Source organism: Eucalyptus grandis, chromosome 7 (genome assembly GCF_016545825.1).
Source record: "Eucalyptus grandis isolate ANBG69807.140 chromosome 7, ASM1654582v1, whole genome shotgun sequence".
NCBI lineage: Eukaryota > Viridiplantae > Streptophyta > Magnoliopsida > Myrtales > Myrtaceae > Eucalyptus > Eucalyptus grandis.
In genome coordinates this window covers 30032681-30052544 of record NC_052618.1, presented here as the reverse complement: position 1 = coordinate 30052544, position 19864 = coordinate 30032681, and the positions used below count along the sequence as shown (strand labels likewise).

Sequence of the window (19864 nt, the reverse complement as noted above, 5' to 3'; positions counted from 1 at the left end):
TCGTGGTTGTCAGAACCCTATGAAGTTTCTATATAACAGAATGCAGTGTTCCTTGTTCGATGAAAAGATTTAGGTTCCATCGTTTGGGAACACTTAGTGGCACATCTTTCATTATATTGAGTAAAGAGCGCACAACTTAGATAAGCTCCAGTGGAAATTACTTCCCAGAGTAATTGGAATCGGCATAAGCTTGGATAAGGATCCAATCTCCTATCTATGTTTGGCATGATACTCTTAAGCTGGTTCTTGTGTCCCCGTTTATTCTATTAACGCTTATACTTTATGGTAACAACTTGAGAAAGGCAAAGGTTCAACCATGTGATCATTGATTGTGTTTCTTACAAGGTCTTAACTGGATTTGCTCTGCCAGTTGATCTCATGAAAGGAACATGCTGCTGGTTTGAGCTTTTCTTGTACATTTGACTGATTAACGAGTAAAACTCATTGATTGTCACTTTTGTGGTTGTCATTATTAGTCAAGGGGGACACGATTTTCATCTAGATTATAGGGTACTGGGATGTCTCAAGCAGAACTTTCTATATGTCCCAGTGATGGCCTTAACTGCAACCGCCACTCAGTCAGTTCGTGAGTACTAAACTCACATATTAACCTCCTGATTATGTTGAAATAATCTGTTAATTCTGACTGAATTATACATCCATCGCAGGATATCCTAAAAGCTCTTGGGGTACCCCATGTTCTGATATATTAGATCTAGTCTGTCAAAGCTTGGGGACCTAAGGTTTGACAGACTAGATCTAAAATACGAGGACCTAGGAACCACTGAAGCAGCTTGGAGGGCTGCTAAAAAATTGTTTTGCTAATTTTTGTGGCATAGTATATTACTTTTCGAAGAGTGGATTTGTTAATGTCGCAAAATACTTGAATGAGAAGCGCCATATAAAAATGGTGTACTATCATGCTGGATTAGTAGCTTGTCACTGTTCAAAAGAAATGGCATACTGGAGAGGTCCAGATTGTATGTGCTACCATTGCCTTTGGGATGGGAATAGACAAACCTGATGTTGTAAGTCGAAATGGACTCTGGCCTTTGCCTATTTCTTACGTTTTAGAAGTCGATAAACGTGGTAAAAAGACCCAGAGAAGCAGAGAAGAGGAGGGTGGCCAGATACAAGCTTTATTTGGTCGAGGGCAAGTTCAAGGCTTCTTTCAAACAAGGGTTCCGGTGGTTGAAGCGCAAATTGCTCGAGCTTTATGCGTCGATTTTTAATATGTAGAAATTACAGAATATCATGCTCATTGTCATCAAGAGAGAAAAGGATGAAATTGGTCGGGAGGAAACAAAGAGGTTTGTTTTGTTTATTGGCTAATCATCTTAATATGTATCTAATGGTAATTAAGTATTCGGAAGAGTGCCACAATGTTCGATCTTTCCAGTATAATGTTTGTTCAAATCCTTGTTTCTTTCATCGATCTCCAGCATTTGAAACATAGGGAAATGAGACGACTTGTATGTGATATTCACATATATTTATATTTACCAAAAGTTATTTTTCCCCGAATTTCCTTACCTTCCGATTTATCTGCAACATGATTCTGCATGCATGCATGCTTTCTCGTGCGAAGTAAAAATTGTCTGACCTGCTAATTTCTCTTCTCAGCAACACGATGTTGATTGCAAAATAAGATGACTGCTTTCATTTGTAGGATTTGACGTTTACACGAAAGTAGATTTCGTTGTTTAGAACTTTTTCTTTTTTTTTATCAAATGTTCTTTTAAGTCTGTTTTGGGGTTCATTAACGCTGTAATTCCTCAATTTGTCTATTTCGATTCCTTTGCATTATATGATTTTATCATATGGCAAACTACCAAATCTATACATTTTAACATGCAGCTAGCAGGTGTTAAGGCCTTCTATACTTCCATTCTGATTCAAGGATTCATATTTCAAGTACTGTCTTGTCGAGTTTGGAGTTACAAATGTGAGGAAATCAAAGAGCTCGAAGCAAACCTTCTCTTGTCCTTTGGGAACTTACATAGTTATTGTTTGAATGGCTGTTATTCATAGGATATTGATGTAAAATGTGATAAGAACTTTCAAAAACAAGCACGAAGCAAATTGTTAGCATGAAATGAAAGTAGAAGAGAAAAAGGGGGGAAAACCCATGAACAAAACCACATCAGCTCAATCGGTTCAGAATGTTCATCCAATTATCCGGTCTATTTACGCGTTCCAACTTCAAATCAATTCGGCTGATGGGGCTGTGAATGATGTTCCATAAGTAGTCAAACACAAAGCTATTGCCCTTTGGATTAATTGCCTAGACACTGATTAAGCAGCTAAGTAAATAAAGTGTAGAGCTGATACATTGACTTTACTCGCGACTTTTCTCGTGTAATGTTCAACCAATATTCTGAAATTAAATTATTTCATATTAAGGATTTTTAACAAGTATTTCAACACGACCCGCATTACATATGTGTTAATACTTATAGATTCAAATGCGGCTTAACAAGCTACTTGGCCTTGTCTTGAGCTCTGGAAAAATTGAGTCAAAGTTCAAGGGGATAACAAGCAAATCAAACCATGAATACCTTGCAAGTAGCTTTCAACTACTAAAATTCCACTACTGTAGTTTAGTACAGGGTACAGGAATATCTGAGAGTGGCCTCCAAGAAATTGCTTCGATTGAAACTTGAATGTGTGAACGGTGACCGCAATTTGGTGGAGTGTCGTCTCATTATAAACCAATTAGATGACCCTTAGAAGTTTTTTGTTCAAAGACAATGAGTAAATTTTGGGAAGGGCTCTTTTCACCCTTCCAAAAATTTTGTCCACGTTTTATCATTAGTCTTCAACTGCAGCCAATGCAAGAGAAAAATAGGTTTCAGGTGTGAAAATATATACGGTTGGGTCTCTTCAGCTTTTAGATTCATGCTTAAATAAATCAAGTTTGAGATTATACAATAAAAGTGATTGCAAAATGCGGACATATGAATTTTCTGAGGTAACACCAGACCAGAGAGATGATTTTACACTACTGAACACCTTTCTCGTGTGTTCGAAATTCAACCAAATGAGAAACTACTGTCTTCTTGTAAACCTTTTCGCTGAAACTCTTGGCTGCAATTGACAGATTTTTTGCTGATTCCATTGCATTCGATTTTTCTAGTCGCAAAATTGTAGCCTGAAGTGGACATCTAACTGGTAATCTCCTTGACCAATCTCATTTTATGCTTAACTTGCACAAATAAAACCACCTGCACGTGCAGTCTTCCTGCAAGTGATTTGTGCTTGCAAAGGACAAATAACCCACATGAGAAGAGGCTGCTTCATATCCAGAATCCTTTGAAGAGTATTGACAACACGGAGAACATGATAAACGCCACTAGGTTCAGAATACATTTTCATAATGACATAGCTCATTCCTGCCCGCATATCCAACGTGTGGTGTTTCGGGGACTTTCTCCAAGTTCCATGAAATGCAGCTTGAATCTACACGATGAGCATAGGACTGACTCATTATCAATAAATAAAGAAATGCGAGATTGCAGCATCACAATTTACCCCATGAAAGATAAGGTACAAATGTGAAAACATCATTTACACCAATCGTTGTTCAACCACAGTGAACATAGACTTGATTAGCTAGCAGATGAAAACGGAAAAAAATAGGCTTAAAAGAAGTAAACAATTTGCAACAACACTTTCCCCGTTTGTGTTCAGGAACAAAATTAATGTTAATAAAATTATGCTGAAAATGTGAAATGCCTAAACTACAGAACAGAAAGATGTACTTGTTACTTGATCATTGGCAATATCCAATCAGCAAAATCAGCAACTCGGGATAGATTGTGAGGAGGTCAGTTTCAACTTCACTAATTCAATATTGCAAACATGAGAACTGAGCTTATCAAATCAGAAACCTATATGACAACATTCAAAGGATAAACTGATAGAAATGGAGGAGCTTAGTGCATACCTACCTTTGCATAGCCTCATCAAGTTCAGGAGTGATGTCCCTAGAATGCAACCACACCAAACAACTCTGTATCAGGATAACATACACAAAAATGACCAGCTACTCATTTGATTAACAAAGAGATAGAACCTAATGAGCATACAAACAACAGATTCAATTTAAAAAACAACATTTACTATCATTCAGGTACATGCTGTTGAGACCAGATCAAGTGCTTTGGATCTTCACAAGCATCAAAACTTCCTCAGAACATTCTGCTTGGCCCACGAGCCTCTTCAAGTTTGGCACCTCAGCTGTTGCCAATGCTTTCTCTGCAAAATTGGTCTCAGGTATGGAATTTGAAGTTCCTCAGCTAAGTGAGCCACACCCATTTCAGTCATGTGATAAAATAATTCCATGACAACAATATGATCAAATGAGATGTAAACTAATCAGCAAATTCTTGTGCTCCTCGCCCCAGCTTGTTTCACAGATGGGCAAAAAATTGTCCAGTTATGCAAAAGGTCATCAATACAGCTGATTGAATTTAAGTCCCAAAGTAAGCCTTGATCATTACATAGACCAACCAAACCTGTAATAGAAGCAGCACCAGTTTACCTTGCTTGATAATATTTCAAGACAACATTTTGATTACCGGTAATTTTAAGAAAGGCATACATTCATATACGATAGACTAGCCAAAACTATTTAACATTTCTTAATCACCAACCAAAAATACACCAATTCTCATTCAAGAAAAAGACCCTATATAAACTCCATCCACACTAGAGACTCGCACAAACCTTTGATCGAGAATTTGCATAAAACAACTCAATACTCCACTCCAGAACCCAGTACTTGATCGAGAATTTGCCAAGCGGCGCGAGCTCCATGCATCCACCTGAGTGAATCTGGAAGGGGAAAAGTAATGCTGCTCTTCAAGAATGAACTGGTCTCTCTACTTGTTTTAGGTATGAAAATGTACATGGCTGTGTCTCTTCTGCTTTTAGATTCATGCTTAAATAGATCAAGTTTGAGATAATAAGACCAAAGTGATTGCAAAATGCCTACATATGAATTTTCCGACGTAACCAGCCTAGAGAGATCATTTTACACTAATGAACGCCTGTATTTTTGTTCTAAATTCTTCCAAATGAGAAACTACTGTCTTCTTGAAACCTTTTCTTTGAAACTCTTGTCTGCAATTGATAGATTATTTGCTGATTCCACCGCATTTGCTTTTTCAAGAAAAAAGCCTCTCCCAGTCACAAAACTGTAGCTTGAAGTGGACATCTAAATGGTACTCTTGTTAACAAATCTCATTTTTTGCTTGACTTCACATATAGAACCACTTGCACATGTGGTCTTCCTCCAAGCGATTAGTGATGGGGCCTTGGTTAAAGAATAGCATGATTTCAAAGCTTGCAAAGGACTAATACACCACATGGGAAGAGGTCACCTTTATCAAGAATCCTTCGAAGAGTATTAACAACATGGAGCAAATGATAAACGCCAATTGCAAATAACTTTGGAATGCCTTTCCATACTGACATAGCTCATTCTTGCCCATACCTCCAACCCGCAGTGTTTGGGGAGTTTCTCTGAGTTTCATCAAATGCAGCTTTCATCTGCATAAGGAGGATAGCACCGACTAATTATAATTGAATAAAGATATCCAAGATCATAGCATCAGAATTTACCCCATAATGGATAAGGTAAAAATGTGTAAACATTGACACCAATCGGAGTTGGACCACAATGAACAGAGACTTCATTAACTGGCTGATGACAAAGAAACCAACAGACTTAAAAGAAGTAAACATTTAGCTATACTTTCCCTGTTTGTGTTTAGGAACAGAATTGAAGCTAAAAAAATTATGCTGAAAAGGTGAAGTGCCTAAACTACAGAACAAAAAGATGCATTTGCTACTGGGTTATTTTGCAAGTTCCAATTAGCAAAATCAGCAATGCGGAATAGTTTGCGAGGAGGCCAATTTCAACTTTACAAATCCAATGCCACATACATCAGAACTGAGCTTATCAAATTAGAAACCTATATGACAACATTCAAAGGATATCATCACATGAATAAACTAATAGAAATGGAGGACCTAGCAGTACATACCTCCCTTTGCAGGGCCTCATCAATTCCGAAGTGATATCATTAGAATGCAACCGTGTCGAACAACTGTGCATCAGGGTAACATACAAAAAATCAGTAGCTTAGTATTTGATTAAAGGAGAGCTAGAACCTAATGAGCGTACAAAAAGCATATTTAATTGAAAACAAAAATACATTTACAATTATTTAGGGATGTGATGTTGAGATCAGATCAAGTATTTGAATATGCAGAAGCATCAAAACTTCCATGGGACACTCCAGCCAGCCCCAAATTGTCTTTAAGTTTGGCATGCAAGATGGTCCTCAGCTGTTGCTGATGCTTCCTCTGCAAAATCCCTTTTCTTTATTTTGATCGGTCTCAAGTATGGAATTTGAAGTTCCTCAGCCCACTTAGCCACACCCAAATCAGTGATGTGATAAAGCAATTCCATGACAACAATAGGATCAAACGGGATACAAACTAATTAGCAAATTCTTGAGCTCCTCATCCCAGCTTGTTTCACAGACAGGCAAAAAATTGTCCTTTAATGCAAAAGGTCATTGATACTTGTTGATTAAATTGAAGTCCTAAAGTAAGCCTAGATCATTATGTAGACCAACCAAACCTGTCATAGAAGCAGCACCAATTTACCTTGCTTAATAATCTTTCAAAACAATAGTTTGCCAACTGGTAATGTTAAGGTGGTCAACATTCATACATGACAAACTAGCCAAAACTACTTTTAACATTTTTTGTCACCAACCAGAAACACTTGAACCTTGAATTTTATTTTAGCTCAATTCACTATATATACTGAGAAGTGATGTTCTTCTTAGAGGGTTAATGAGGGCCATCAAGGCAACAATGAGAAACTTGACAGGGTTTTTGTTCATCACAGAAAATCATAAGGCATTTGTCCTAAACAGGACACCTGCCATTAGTCAAATTTGACATACAAAAGAACTAAAGGAACTCAAAATGGCCAAGGATTCTGAAAAGAAAATATGAACTTTGGACACGGGGAAATTCCAGGCGTAGTATACAATAATACAATAATGAGTAGCATGAGTTCATTGGCCTCTAGATGAAAATTTCAAATCCCGAGTTTGCCGATAGGGGAATTGTAAATCACTAGGTAATTCTTGTTTACCTTTGTTATATTTTCATTTTTGCCTCGCAAGCTGCCATTTGTTTGCAATCTACAGAAGTTGCTAGAAGGATAAATGAAAAACATTGCTATAACGTAATCAACAACAATTACACATAGGCAAATCCATTGTTTCCAAATTCAATCAAATAGATATCCAGTGTGGAGCAAATCATTCTTAAAAAATAGAATTTCGAGAAAAGTATTACTCTATTTGCTCAAGCTGGCTGTTCAAGGATGAAGAATCTTACTATGCCTTCTATTGACATTTGGGTCTACATTTTGATCTTGGCTGAACCATCATGTGAGCTTCTATGACCAACTCCTCCACTCCTTCAATTGTGCAAGACCAGCAATTTAGGAAAGTACAGAATCCTGTCATGGAAAACCTTCTTGTCAAAAGAAGATAATGATGAAAAGCAAGTCATGAATCTCAGAGGAAAAATGATTGGTCACTGCTTATTTACCTCTGTTGAAGAAACATGACTAGTCTCACTGTTGTAATATGGGTATAAGATTCCTCACATCATTATCACTGCAAGATAATATTTCCATAGAGAACTCAAACCATTTTATGATTTATACAGACGTGCACTCCAGATAATTTCGGTATTGCTTCCAATGAGTCACAACCAGAAATATCCAAACTAATTAAATTCAACATTTCAAGTCCCTTAAGCTGAGTAAGTTTCTTGCAGTGATAAAGTCCTAGATATCGTAACTTCTCAAGTCCTCTCAAATCTGGCAAAGTCTCCATTGATTTGCATCCTATAAAATCCAACTCTTCTAAGAACTTCGCACCATCAAGACCTTGAATTTCAACTAGATTGCCGCACCCAGAAGCCCTGAATTTCTTCAAATGCTTGCATTCATATAAAAATATGACCTCCAAGGACTCCAAATTATCACGGCCCTCAATTTCAACTAGGCTATCGCAATGCTCAATGCGTAATCGTTTCAGATGAATCAATTGTGAAAGTTCCAACCTTTCAATGGAACTGCAATTTTTTATTGAAAGCTCTTCCAAGTGCATGCGTCCGCTGAGCGAAAGTGATGTCAGCTTATCCCTCTTCTCAAAACAGAGTTTTGATGTTATTGAGGAAAGCTCGCAGATGTCTTCAAGTAAATGGCATACCTCAAGATTGAGTTTTTCTAGGTGGATGAGGCGAAGGAGCTGTGGCAGTCCAAGACTCTGACAAGTAACCGATAGACATGTTAAGCCCAAAGGAAGCTCTGGCAGCGACCGGAGCTCCATACAGCCCTTAGGTCAAGGGTTTGGAGAGAAGAAGGAAGCTCTGGCAACGACCGGAGATCTGAGCTCCTTAACTCAAGGGTTTGGAGAGAAGAAAGATTCCGGACGCTTTCTGGCAGGTCAGATATCGGTGTCCAAGAGATATTGAGAATCTTGAGGGAAGGCAAGTCACCGATTTCACTTGGAATTGCCCCTTCCAGACTCATGCATCGGATGAGATTTAGAAACTGCAGATTTTTCAACCCTCCAATAGCACTGGGAAGCTTTTTGATCGCAGTACTATGCAAGTTAAGGTATTGCAAATTCTGTAAATCCCCAATTGAGCTTGGGATTTCTCTCAGTGACTCACACAAGGCAGCACTCAGTGTCTTCAATTTTCTCAAAGAACCAATAGATGAAGGAATTGTTGTAATACCAGAGAAATCTAAAAGAAGTTCTTCTAAATCTTTTAATCCACCCACCTCCTCTGGTAGCTCCTTGAGACCACTACAGGAATGCAAGTCCAAGGTAACGAGGCTTGTGAGTTCGCCAATAGAAGGGTGGAGACGCTCCAATCCATCACACTTGCGCAAATCGAGAATTTTCAATTGCGTGAAAGCTAAGAGTTCAGGAGTACATCTTAAACTATAACATTCTTGAACGCGGAGAACTTTAAGCTGCTTTGACGCCTAATACAAAAGGAGAATAATCCGTCAAATGAGGAGTTGATTGGCTAAACAAAAAACAAACCTCAAGATCGCAGAGAGGATGTATTCTTTTCCCAATCTTACCATTGAATGAATTCCATCCTTCCCAATTCTCTGTGATTCCTCCCCAACTACTCTCCCATAATTTCAGAACCGATAATTTTGGCAAATGCAAGTTGATCGTCGAAAGAGACGCATCGTTTCCACAAACGTCCCACTCAAGCCATCTCACTTCAGAAAACTTGGAATCTCCGCTACAAGCTGCCCCCAAAAAGTCGTGGAACCAGGGGCATCGTCTCTGCAAGTTTTTTCACTTTTTAGTTTTTGCTTTTTTTAAATCTTGAATTTGCACGATTACCTTTTTATCCTTCCCCTGTACATGTATGGATATGTAAACTCACATTTATTTCTTCTTTTTTTACGACCTTTTGAAAGTTAAACAAATGACGCAAAGATAAAGAAAAAAATTATTATTGCTTTAAAACAACTAAGGCAAATGCACCTCAATGTTTTATCTCTAGCTTCTTCTTCTTTTTCAAAATTTTGTAGCGCATGGATTTTCACTTTCATTTAAGAAGAAATACATAAAACTAGTTTACAACGTACAAATGTTTACTTGTAAATTTTTAAATGACTTATAATTTTTAAAAGAATTTGTTAAAGAGTGTCGACGGGCCACCTGTAAGTAGCTAAGGAAGCACCCTATTTTCATTTCATTAGTTAAATGTAATAATGTGGAAGAGAAAAAAAAGGGGAATTTTTAATATATTCAGATATATAGAAAAGTTTACATGGAGGGAAATTAAAAGAAATCAAATATGATATGCATTATCAAAATAGATATAGAAAATTAAAAGAAATATCCTTATCTCTAGAAGATATCTAAATATCTTTAACGTCATTAACTATTTGCGTGGAGTGTTTACTCATTTCTTTGACAATCGAAACGTTTTCTTTTTCGGTAAAGTTTGTTTAAAAAGTGACGTGGCGACATTGGTCAGTAGTTTTGACCAGGATTGAAAAAAATAAGTCGCTTTCAGAATAACTAGAAAATGAACCGATTAACTAAAAAGTGCCGTGGTAACATTGTTTAATCATCATACGTTGGTTTCCATAAGAATAGCATCGTTTCTTTTTCCATCTTATAAATCAAAAAACATACTGTTTAACTTTCCTGCTAAAACAGATCATTTAATTAGTTGCGAGACGGTGAAAGAAATTTCCTTATGGCTTTATTTGACTTTTATAATAATACCTATATTTTCCCCCAAAAGTTTAATTGGTTAGAAATTCACTTTTATGGTTAGACACATTTGTTGTTATATCTGCTTTAAATATTAACCAGTGAAATGCAATGGGTATAAATTATCTTAAGTCTATTTGTCTGAAAAGTCGCTAAATTGTTGTAATCATATCCCATACTATCTTTAATAATTTTCTCTTGTACATCAATCTATACTATGTATTACATCAAAAAAATCTACTGTATGGAAAGGGGATTTCAAACCTCAAACTTTCATCAAAAGTTTCCACACAAATCGCATATATTTCACCAAAATGAACTAAAGAAATAGGATATAACAAAATAGACATAATCATATTTGAAATAGTCAATTGGAAATTAGTCCCATAAGTATTTCAATTTCCAAAGTTAAATCAAAATCTCTCGAATTGTACAATAATTTCATTTTTTTCGACGCTATTTATCATCTTTCAGCATTTTTATCCATTCAAAACAGAATTGACTTTTCTTTTTCATTTTTCCAAACACCTAAATGGTGTGCTCTTTTTGCTAATGTTAAGAAGTTATTGGATCAACAAAAGAGACTGATATTAAATCGTAGGAATGAACTATTTGAAATTATATCAAGAATATAAGGCTGCTTTGTTTGCCCAACATTCCTTGGTCAATTCTGGGGTTAATTCCTTGCCGTTGATCAGCCATGAAACTGTAAAGCTTTTCAAATGGACAATATATAATAAAATGACATGAACATTGACAATTTAAGTTAAAGATAAAACATAGTTGAAAAAATTTGCTTCATGCTGAAAACATATATAATGAATACAAGGCTATGGATATATAAGCATGACATTTCCTCCGATTAGTCAAGTTTTCTTTTTTTATCTTAAAAATAATCAAGTTAGTCTAGCAAATTCTGGCGCAAAAGAGGCAGTGCCCAAAAAATATAAATAATATAAAACAACTTATAGCAGATAGAGATGTTTGTTATAAGGAAATCCACTCTTTATTATACACCTAACCTAATTCATGAAATAAGCAAGGTCAATGGGATAAAACCCTAAAAAACGGTAAGATTTGCATGTATGTATTTTTAAGGGATTAAGAGGAGATAACAATGAAAAGAGATAGATATAAATAACTAGTTGAGGGACCGGTATCTTCAAAATCAAAACAGAAAAAAATATATCAAACATCCGATTTCTAAATCACAAGAGCACCACAATACATTTGGCCGTACTAGAAAGCAAACATATGTGATAAGTGTGAAAAAATTTCCAATCTTATTGCTTTGAATTATTTATCGGTTATTATACTATCTCATTTTTTCTTAACCAGGAAATCTTCATTTATTTGATCTATGATGTTTATTCTTCGTCTTCATTCATAATTATAGTCCTTCTGATTATCAATATTTTCAAGACAATTGCATGCTTTAACTAAATGAGATTTATAGTCTAAAATTGTAGTTAAAGGATTTTGAATTGATTGCCAAACAAATTTTTACATATGTAATTTACATCGATGAAATTGAATCAATGATATAAATTTTTCATTCTTGAGATACTTATGATTTATTTAGTGTCACAATTAATCTACGATGTACATAAATGGATGTTTAAATAGATTTTTTTCCTAGAAAGTAAGAGCATCTTTTCATGCTCAATGAAATATTAGAATAGATCGGATTAAATATATTAAATAAGAGGGAGAGAGAAAAAAAAAAAAGAGTGCCATGTTTACCTCTCGATATCTTACTACTCTTGGGACTCCCTCATAGTTGTCTTCCCATGGTCCACTACATTTCTCAAGCGGTTGTCCTTGGCAAAAAATGCTCCTTCCAAGATCTCTCAGTTGATCATGCACCATAAATTTACCATCATCTCCAATTTTAATTAAGCACCTCAACTTCAACTCTTCAATTCCTTGATTTGGATAAAACCCACAACCCTCCCACATGTACATGGCGAATCGTGCAACTTTGCCATCGTCATGGTCATGCCAATAAAGAAACAAACAATATCGAGAAAAATCTGCTTATGTCCTTCTTCTAATGCATCATAACTTATTTGCAATATTTTTTGGACATCTCTATGTGGTTGATTTTTTAATTGCTTCCACACATCTTCCCATACTCCTTTATTCTTTTTTTTTATACAAGTATGAACCTACGACTTTAAGTGCCAAGGGAAGCCCACCCATGGTAGATATGATATCACGAGATATACCATCAAAGTCCTTCGGAGAATGGTCCATAGGAAATGCATGTCTATTAAATAAAAGCAAAGCATGCACCTTATCCAATCCATTCAATTCATACTTGTAGTCCACCTCGAATTCAGATTGATCAAGAATAGCTTCATTTCTAGTTGTAACAATGATCAAACTTCCTACCATAAACCAATTACGTTCCCCAGCCAATGCATCTAGTTGATTCTTGTCATCTATATCATCCAAAAGAATGAGAACCTTTTTTCCTTTGAATCTAGATTTGATTATATTAATTCCATCATCAATTCTAGACACTTCATTTTTGCTTTGTAGTATATCCGATATTAGTTGACTTTGTAAATACGTAATACCGTGGCGCTTGGTAGATTCTCGAACATCTGGAAGGAAGCTGACATGCACAAATTTGTTCGAGAGTTGATTGTGAATGATCTTGGCAAGAGTTGTCTTGCCTATCCCACCCATGCCATAAATTCCAATCATTCGAGCACTAAAGGAAGGACTGTCTATCCAATTCATAATGTTCTTTAGACAATCATCAAGTCCAACTAGTTGCTTAGGCACATTTAGTTGAAAATCTTCTTGTAACTTGCTTAGAACAGTTCCAACCACATGTTCTATTAGTTCTCCTTCATGCCTATCAAACAACAAAAACAATGAGAGATTATGAACCTAGACATAGTTTATGTGAAGTAATTGATCCTTATCAACTGCGCTAACCCTTGTTGGCTATAGGAGGGTGATTTTATCTAGTGGTGATCCAGCTTTGGAAGACCGAGCATTGGAGTCATTTGTAACCTATTGTTTAGTGATTGATACTACTGGCTGGAGGTATTGTCATTTCCTTGTTTTTTGCTCTATACCGGAGGAAAATGTAAAATTCTTGGGCACTATGGGATGCTTTGGTTTTTGTTGTTGTTGGTTTAGTTTTCAGAGACATCTTGGTGAGTACTGGTGTTTGTTGTCCTCGACGCCTTATGGTTGTTTATTGGGACATTTTGGGAATCTTTTCTGAGTTTGCAGTGATAGTAATTGATCTGCATTTCATTGGTTTTGCTTGAAGAAGAAAACAAACTTATCAAAACAAGAAAAGATCAGTGAAGTACCCGTCCTCAAATTTATCAGATTCCCATCCATGTAAGTAACTGACTTCATTAAGTGCTTGTTGCCATTCCTGGATATCCTTCTCATCATAACGCTCCCGCCTCAAATGGAAGGCATTTCCAAAATTTCCCTTTAGACGCCGCACATCCGATGGGGCAACTTTGTAAAATATAGGCAACACTATGTGTTGCATGCTCTTCTTGCATTCCATGATATGAACGAGCTCACGGAGGCACCATTTGCTCGAAGCATAATTTTCGGAGATGACGGGGATCGAAATCTTAGACCGTACGATGGCATCAAGAATCTCTGAACCAAATTCCTCACCAATTGGGATGCTGTTCTCGTCCCTAAACACGCAAAACGGTACAGTCCCTGCCTTGACCAGATTGCGATAGAGGTGATCGGTGAATGTCTTGCGGGTATCCGAGCCTCTAAAGTTCAAGAACACATCGTATTGACCGCTACGTAAACCTGTGGCTTCTGGAGAGATGGATGAAGAAGAGGACGCTCCCCGAGTGCTCTCTTCCTCTGGTCTCTTTCTCTTCCTCTGCTCTTTGTCCATGGCGATCTGAGAGGGAAAAGTTGAAACAAAAGATGCTTTTTATGCTGCTTAAAAGGATCAATGAACAACGAAAGATGCTTTTGCAAATGCTTTTTGGCTTACGAAATATGCTTTCTTCTTTATGCTTAAAAGGATTGATGAACAACGAAAGTTGCTTTTTGCAAATGCTTGTTGGCTTGGTTCTCTCTCTCGTCCCCTTCCGCCCCCCATATGATATATTCTCTTTTTGTGTGAATGTTATTTCTCTATTCGTTTTAGGTCCGTTGCTTCGCTTCTTTTATGTTTTGGTTCAAATTTGATGATTACATGTTTTAAATTTCTTTAAAATTGGCATATTCTTAATGAAGTTGGAAATGCGAGGTAGAGATTAACAAATTGTTGTTGTCATTTCTCTCTTACTTATTTCATGCTCGCCCCACATTCCAGTAATTCTATATAAGACGAATTTATGATATGATGTTACCGAGCTATTCACTTCTAACTTTTAAATTTAAATTATTGATTGATATATTGTCTGCAAAATAGAGCTATAATTTGTTAAATGACACCAAATGAACATAATGCGTTAGTATTAAGTTATTAATGATATATGAAATACTTGTACATTGTCCTTGAGTTCTTTTCCGGGTCATTTTTTTTTATTACTATTTTGTTGGCATATCATTCAGCTCTTGAAAAGTCAGTAAATCACTGAAAAAAGAAGTACGTGAAATATTCAAAAAAATAAAGCATGATTTAGGAAAAAGCATAGAAAAGAAGGGAATGAAGTGTTTGGGCCTACTTTTAGATGCAAACAGTGACATTTAGAGTTAATGTCCAAAAGGCTTTTAAATTATGGATTCATGACACATGGAAACCTTCACGAACATGAATTGAAAGTAAAAATGGGAACGAAAGATGCATGGCAATCTGAGGGTGAAAGTTGGAATGAAAGATGCTTTTTTTGCATAAAAGGATCGATGAACTAATCTCTACGAACGAACATGAATATGTTACCACGCAAGAAAAAATGAACGTGAAATCTTTAATTAAATGGTAATTGATTGACTAGGAGCAGTTGCAGCCGCTTTTAGCCCACACCTATCTTGTTTTTGACCTCACCCTATTCAAGTCAAACCTGTTGGCTTGATCCCTTATGAGTAACGTGGACGTTAATTTTTTAATTGGGCTATAAAGTACTAGAATCCGCATACAAGTATATTGCATTCAATTAAAAATACAAGCACAGTTCAGTTTTTTATTTGGTTATTGAAAATAGGAATTTAATAAATCATTTAAAAGATTATAATTGAGTTGAAATGGAATTAGAAATGTGTGAAAGATGTCAAGAAAGGACTGAGCTAGTGATTAGGAATGTGATTTTATATTTTAATTTTGTTTAAAATTGTCACATTCTTAATGAAGTTGGAAATGTGAGGTAGAGATAAACGAATACTCATGGTTATTTATCTTTCATCTATTCTATGCCAGCACCACATGCTACAATTCCATGTAAAATGAATTTATTTTGAATTGGTGTGTTATCACCAAGCCTTTCATTTCAAATTTTCAAATCTAAAAAGTTGATTGATATCTTCTGTAAAATAGAGATATAATTTGTTAGATGGCACCAAACGGAGAAGCAGATGCTACCTCAGTGCCCTCTTTTTATGCACTCTTTTCTTTCTCTGTGTTAGTCTGAACGATTAGAAACTAGGTACTGATTCAATGGAAGAAGGAGAAGAACAGAAGAAAGTAAAAGGAAGCTGCTGAGGAAAACCAGAGACGACCAAGGTTTGCAACAATGGCGTTAAGTGCTTGTCCCCATTTTTGTTGGAGGGCCCACCTTGAGAATATCACCGCAAAGATTTTTTTTATCCAATTAAATGGAAATAGAATAGGATCATCGGCCAAAATTTGTGATAAGTCAGGTTAAATTGATTAATCACATTTTGAAGAACAAATTAATTGTTTGTAACAAAAAGAGGTGTAAGAAATGAGTGATATAAAGCTAGGTGAATCTCCTAATTTGCATGTATGGCTCAATTTATTTGATTGTTTTCGTGTCTGTTAAAAGATCAACTAGGTTTTCTTCCCTACTATTGCAAGGGAATATACTTTCTACAATTAATAGTCCAACAATTCGAGGAAAACAGAATATCACTCATTTGGAATGTTCTATAGGGAGGTAAAATTGTCGACCAAATTCTCCTTAAGAGAAGACTTACTCTTAGGATGATTGGTTTCAGGATGAGTAGGTTCTAAACTAAGAATCAGGAACTTATTCCGTAATAATCAGTTCTCTGTTTTTGTAACCGAGAACCAAACTAGTTGACCCAAGAACCAGCCTCCTTCTATTTTTCTGATTTATTTTTCTATAAATTGATCTAGGACCTTCAAACACAGAAAAACCTCACAATGCATAACAAAAGAAATGGCCCATGGGTTCAAGCGAAATGTGGCAATTTTGCGCGCAACAGAGTCTAGCGTGCTTGCAGACCTACTCGTTCTAGTTCAACAAAATATCAATACTGAATTACGATGCAACTAACAATCAGACATTCTTAGGATTAGCCACGTCTATAGTCGAAAACAAAGGCTTTCTTTTTTCCATCGAAGTCAAATTTGAGCTGGGGACATACCCCGTCAACAGGTAACAACAACTCCAAAGAGAGAATAAAAGACCCTCCTCTGCTATTTAGCAACCACCCCACATCCCCATAGATAGAAAGGGCCCAGAACACACTTAGTTCAGCCGATTATTCCAATAACAAAGCGACGAATCAATAGAAACGACACGCTAATAAGACATGAAAAAGCAATTACCTCCCGCGAGCTGAGATGCGAAGAGAGGCGCGAGATTGGAGAGAGGAGACCTTAAACAAGCCCGGGTGAAAACTTTCAAGAGGGAAAAGATCAAAGAAAGCAAGTGAGGACAATAGTTCCGAATTGTTCTGCAAGAGAGAGGCCGAACGTGAGAGAGCACAATTTGGACCAGAGTACAGAATGACCAATTCTGTTCATATCTACTTATAAACCATATTGTTAAACAGATAAATGTGGCTCCTGCTAATATTTCAGTATGATATTATCAAAGACATTCTTCCTCCTGTAAATGCTACATTCTCTCCCACCCTACACATGCATAAATTATATTGTCAAATCTATCGTAGGTCAGTAACTTTCTATGCTATATCACGGCTTTGCTGTAAGCAGTTAAATCTCATGAAAACCACACTTTATGACAAGTTTCTCTATTTTAACCTGCATAATCCACATATTAAATATGTGTAAGTGCATTGAAACCAGCAGCTTTGCTCACTTTCAAGTTTTCCATTGTAACCAGCACCAAAAAAAAAAAAAAAAAAAAATACAATTGTGTATTTTTCATAACTTCCAAAAACATTTGAATATTCTGTCATTTTCCAGAAATTAAGATCATTACCAATATAATGGAAAATGGTTTTATGGACATTCAAAAATTCTCTAGTTGATCTGATCTGTTCGGATAAATTTTTGTTGTTGACAATTTTGATCCATAGGCTTTGAAAGGTTTTGTGCAATTATTGAAGAGAATAGACCAGCACGATCTATATTTAACTGTTTTCAAGAGAAAAAAGAGAATTATTTCTACAAAAACTGAGTATTTTGGATGTTTCAAGCTTTAAGTAATTTTGGACAATTGGGGTACGTATAGGGCCAATGGACCCAAAATCAGGTCTAGAAGGGTATTTTCATAATTTTCATGGAGCGGGCCCTTTGTCCCGAGGGAGTTCAGTCAACCTTGATGTTTTGAAAACAATACCGGGATAAGGGCCAGCATGTGATTCCACCAGATTCAACCGATTAGTTTAAATGAGAAGATTGAAAAGTAACAAAAATTAGCAATATATATGTGATGATGATTTTACAAAAATCGAGGGAATTTCACATGTATTATTCTGTATGCCTTAAAAGGATGTTAGAAGTTATGGGATGAGTAATAAATAATCACATGTATTTTATTCTTTGTGCTATCAATTGGAATAGACCAGAGAATGAAGGTTGTGCTTACCTCCAGGAGCGATTCAGAGATGAAATAGCTGTGACGGGTTTCAGTGTTTGAGAAGAAGTCGCCTTGAAGCAGATCGAGTTGGGTCCGAGTCCAGAAAGGCCGCGCAATCCCGAGGATCACCTTCACGCCTCGACCTAGACCGGCTTGGTTTGGAAAGACACGGAGGTAAATTTGCAGATCATCTCAGGTCAGAACGTCGCGAGAAAGGACGAGTAGTGGCTACGAAATCACCAACTACAGACGGGGAACTTACTATCTCTCGATAAAATCCAGAAACGACCCTCGTGTTCCGCCGAAGACCCCCAAATCCAAGAACCCTAATCACCTCAGCGGAGTCCATTATCAGAAATTATAGCAAGCGGAACACTAAAAAGTTCGAAACTCGACACTATTCGAGTTGATTTTACCTGCCGATTGGTGCCCGCCGAAAAACCAGTCCTTTGAAGCCGGTGGTTCGGAAGGAGCGACTGCAGGTGCTCTTCGCGACGGCCTCGGGTGTACTGCTCGGTGGATTCGCGAGAAAGAAGATCGCTGCTTCCTCCGCCGATTCAAGCCGAAGCTCTCGCTCTGGTCGTAGAGGCTTCGATGTGCTTCAGACCTGGAAGTAGAGAGAACTTATACTGGGGGTCGGACAACGCGGTTCCGTGTTGACTCTCTCTGATGGAAGATGGTCACGTGCCATGGTTAGGTGGAGGCACGTGTCTTGGACGCCCAAGCCAAAGTTGGCTAAATTGCAAAAGAGTGTCGGTGGCCCACCGTGGAACAACGGAGAATCAAATAGCTGCTGATTGGCAGGCGAAGGGCGAGGGGCTCGCTGATCAGGCTGCCAGTTATCACTAGCCATACCATATAAGACGCTCATTATTCAAATCAATAATTTTCAATCAAAATTATTCAAATAGACTATATTGAAAAATTATTAATAAGTTGAAAATTAAATAAGTTGAATTAAAAAATTTATGATTGAATTGGTACAAATATAATAAATTTAGAACTTTTTTGATAATTTTTCCTCATTAAATCATATGGAAACCACACTAAATGATAAGTTTCTCTAATCCAATCCATAAATGTCTTCCTAGAAATGTCTTGTAAATTAAATTATTTTAGAATGAAAAAAGGTCACCTTCCTCCCATGAAGTTCACGACGGGTTCTAGAATTTTCCTCGCATGTCTCTTTTTGATTTTAACCTTTTTGGCCAAGACCTCAAAACAATTCCTTCCTCGAAATTGCCAAGACTTCTTTTGATTATTACCTTTTTGACCAAGAGCTCAAAACAATTCCTTCCTCGAAATTGCCAAGACAACTAACCTTTTTGACCAAGAGCTCAAAACAATTCCTTCCTCGAAATTGCCAAGACGACTAACCTTTTTGACCAAGACTCAAAACAATTCCTTCCTCGAAATTGCCAAGATGACCCCTCTGTAGACTTTCCTTGTTAGTTTTTTTTGTTATTTGATCCATTGGCCAAGCAAATCATAGTGAAAATTAACTTTTTGAAGATGGGCAGTACTTTTTGCTTTATCCTCACCTTTTGACAATGGCTCCGCTTGGCCACTCAATTCAAATTGAAGATG

General features: G+C 36.7%; 1 protein-coding gene and 1 long non-coding RNA gene across 25 annotated transcripts in view; one reads left to right on the top strand and one right to left on the bottom strand.

The window, feature by feature from the left end:
- The first annotated feature begins 16 nt into the window (after positions 1-16).
- On the top strand, positions 17-1396 carry LOC104429230. The gene is made up of 2 exons (XR_005553134.1): positions 17-586; positions 669-1396. It is a non-coding gene; the product is annotated as an uncharacterized LOC104429230 (long non-coding RNA).
- A 1460-nt stretch (positions 1397-2856) lies between these two features.
- Positions 2857-19864, bottom strand: part of LOC104429707 (disease resistance protein RUN1-like) — a 55107-nt gene continuing 38099 nt past the window's right edge. The window contains exons 1-14 of one of the 24 annotated variants that reach the window (XM_039317255.1): positions 18694-18966; positions 18540-18603; positions 18287-18429; positions 17059-17186; positions 13691-14259; positions 7642-13221; positions 7426-7549; positions 6222-6372; positions 6051-6113; positions 4729-5553; positions 4117-4517; positions 3951-4012; positions 3762-3868; positions 2857-3459 (exon numbers count right to left, since the gene is read on the bottom strand). In XM_039317255.1, the coding sequence (XP_039173189.1) occupies positions 12495-13221; positions 13691-14253 (1290 nt within the window). In that variant the 5' untranslated portion in view covers positions 14254-14259; positions 17059-17186; positions 18287-18429; positions 18540-18603; positions 18694-18966 and the 3' untranslated portion in view covers positions 2857-3459; positions 3762-3868; positions 3951-4012; ... (4 more) ...; positions 7426-7549; positions 7642-12494. Of the gene's footprint in view, positions 3460-3761; positions 3869-3946; positions 4013-4116; positions 4518-4728; positions 5554-6050; positions 6114-6221; positions 6373-7177; positions 7227-7425; positions 7564-7641; positions 13222-13690; positions 14260-17058; positions 17187-18286; positions 18604-18693; positions 18967-19864 lie in introns of those variants that run through there. The other 23 variants (XM_039317251.1, XM_039317254.1, XM_039317262.1 and 20 more) reach the window with 23 other exon arrangements.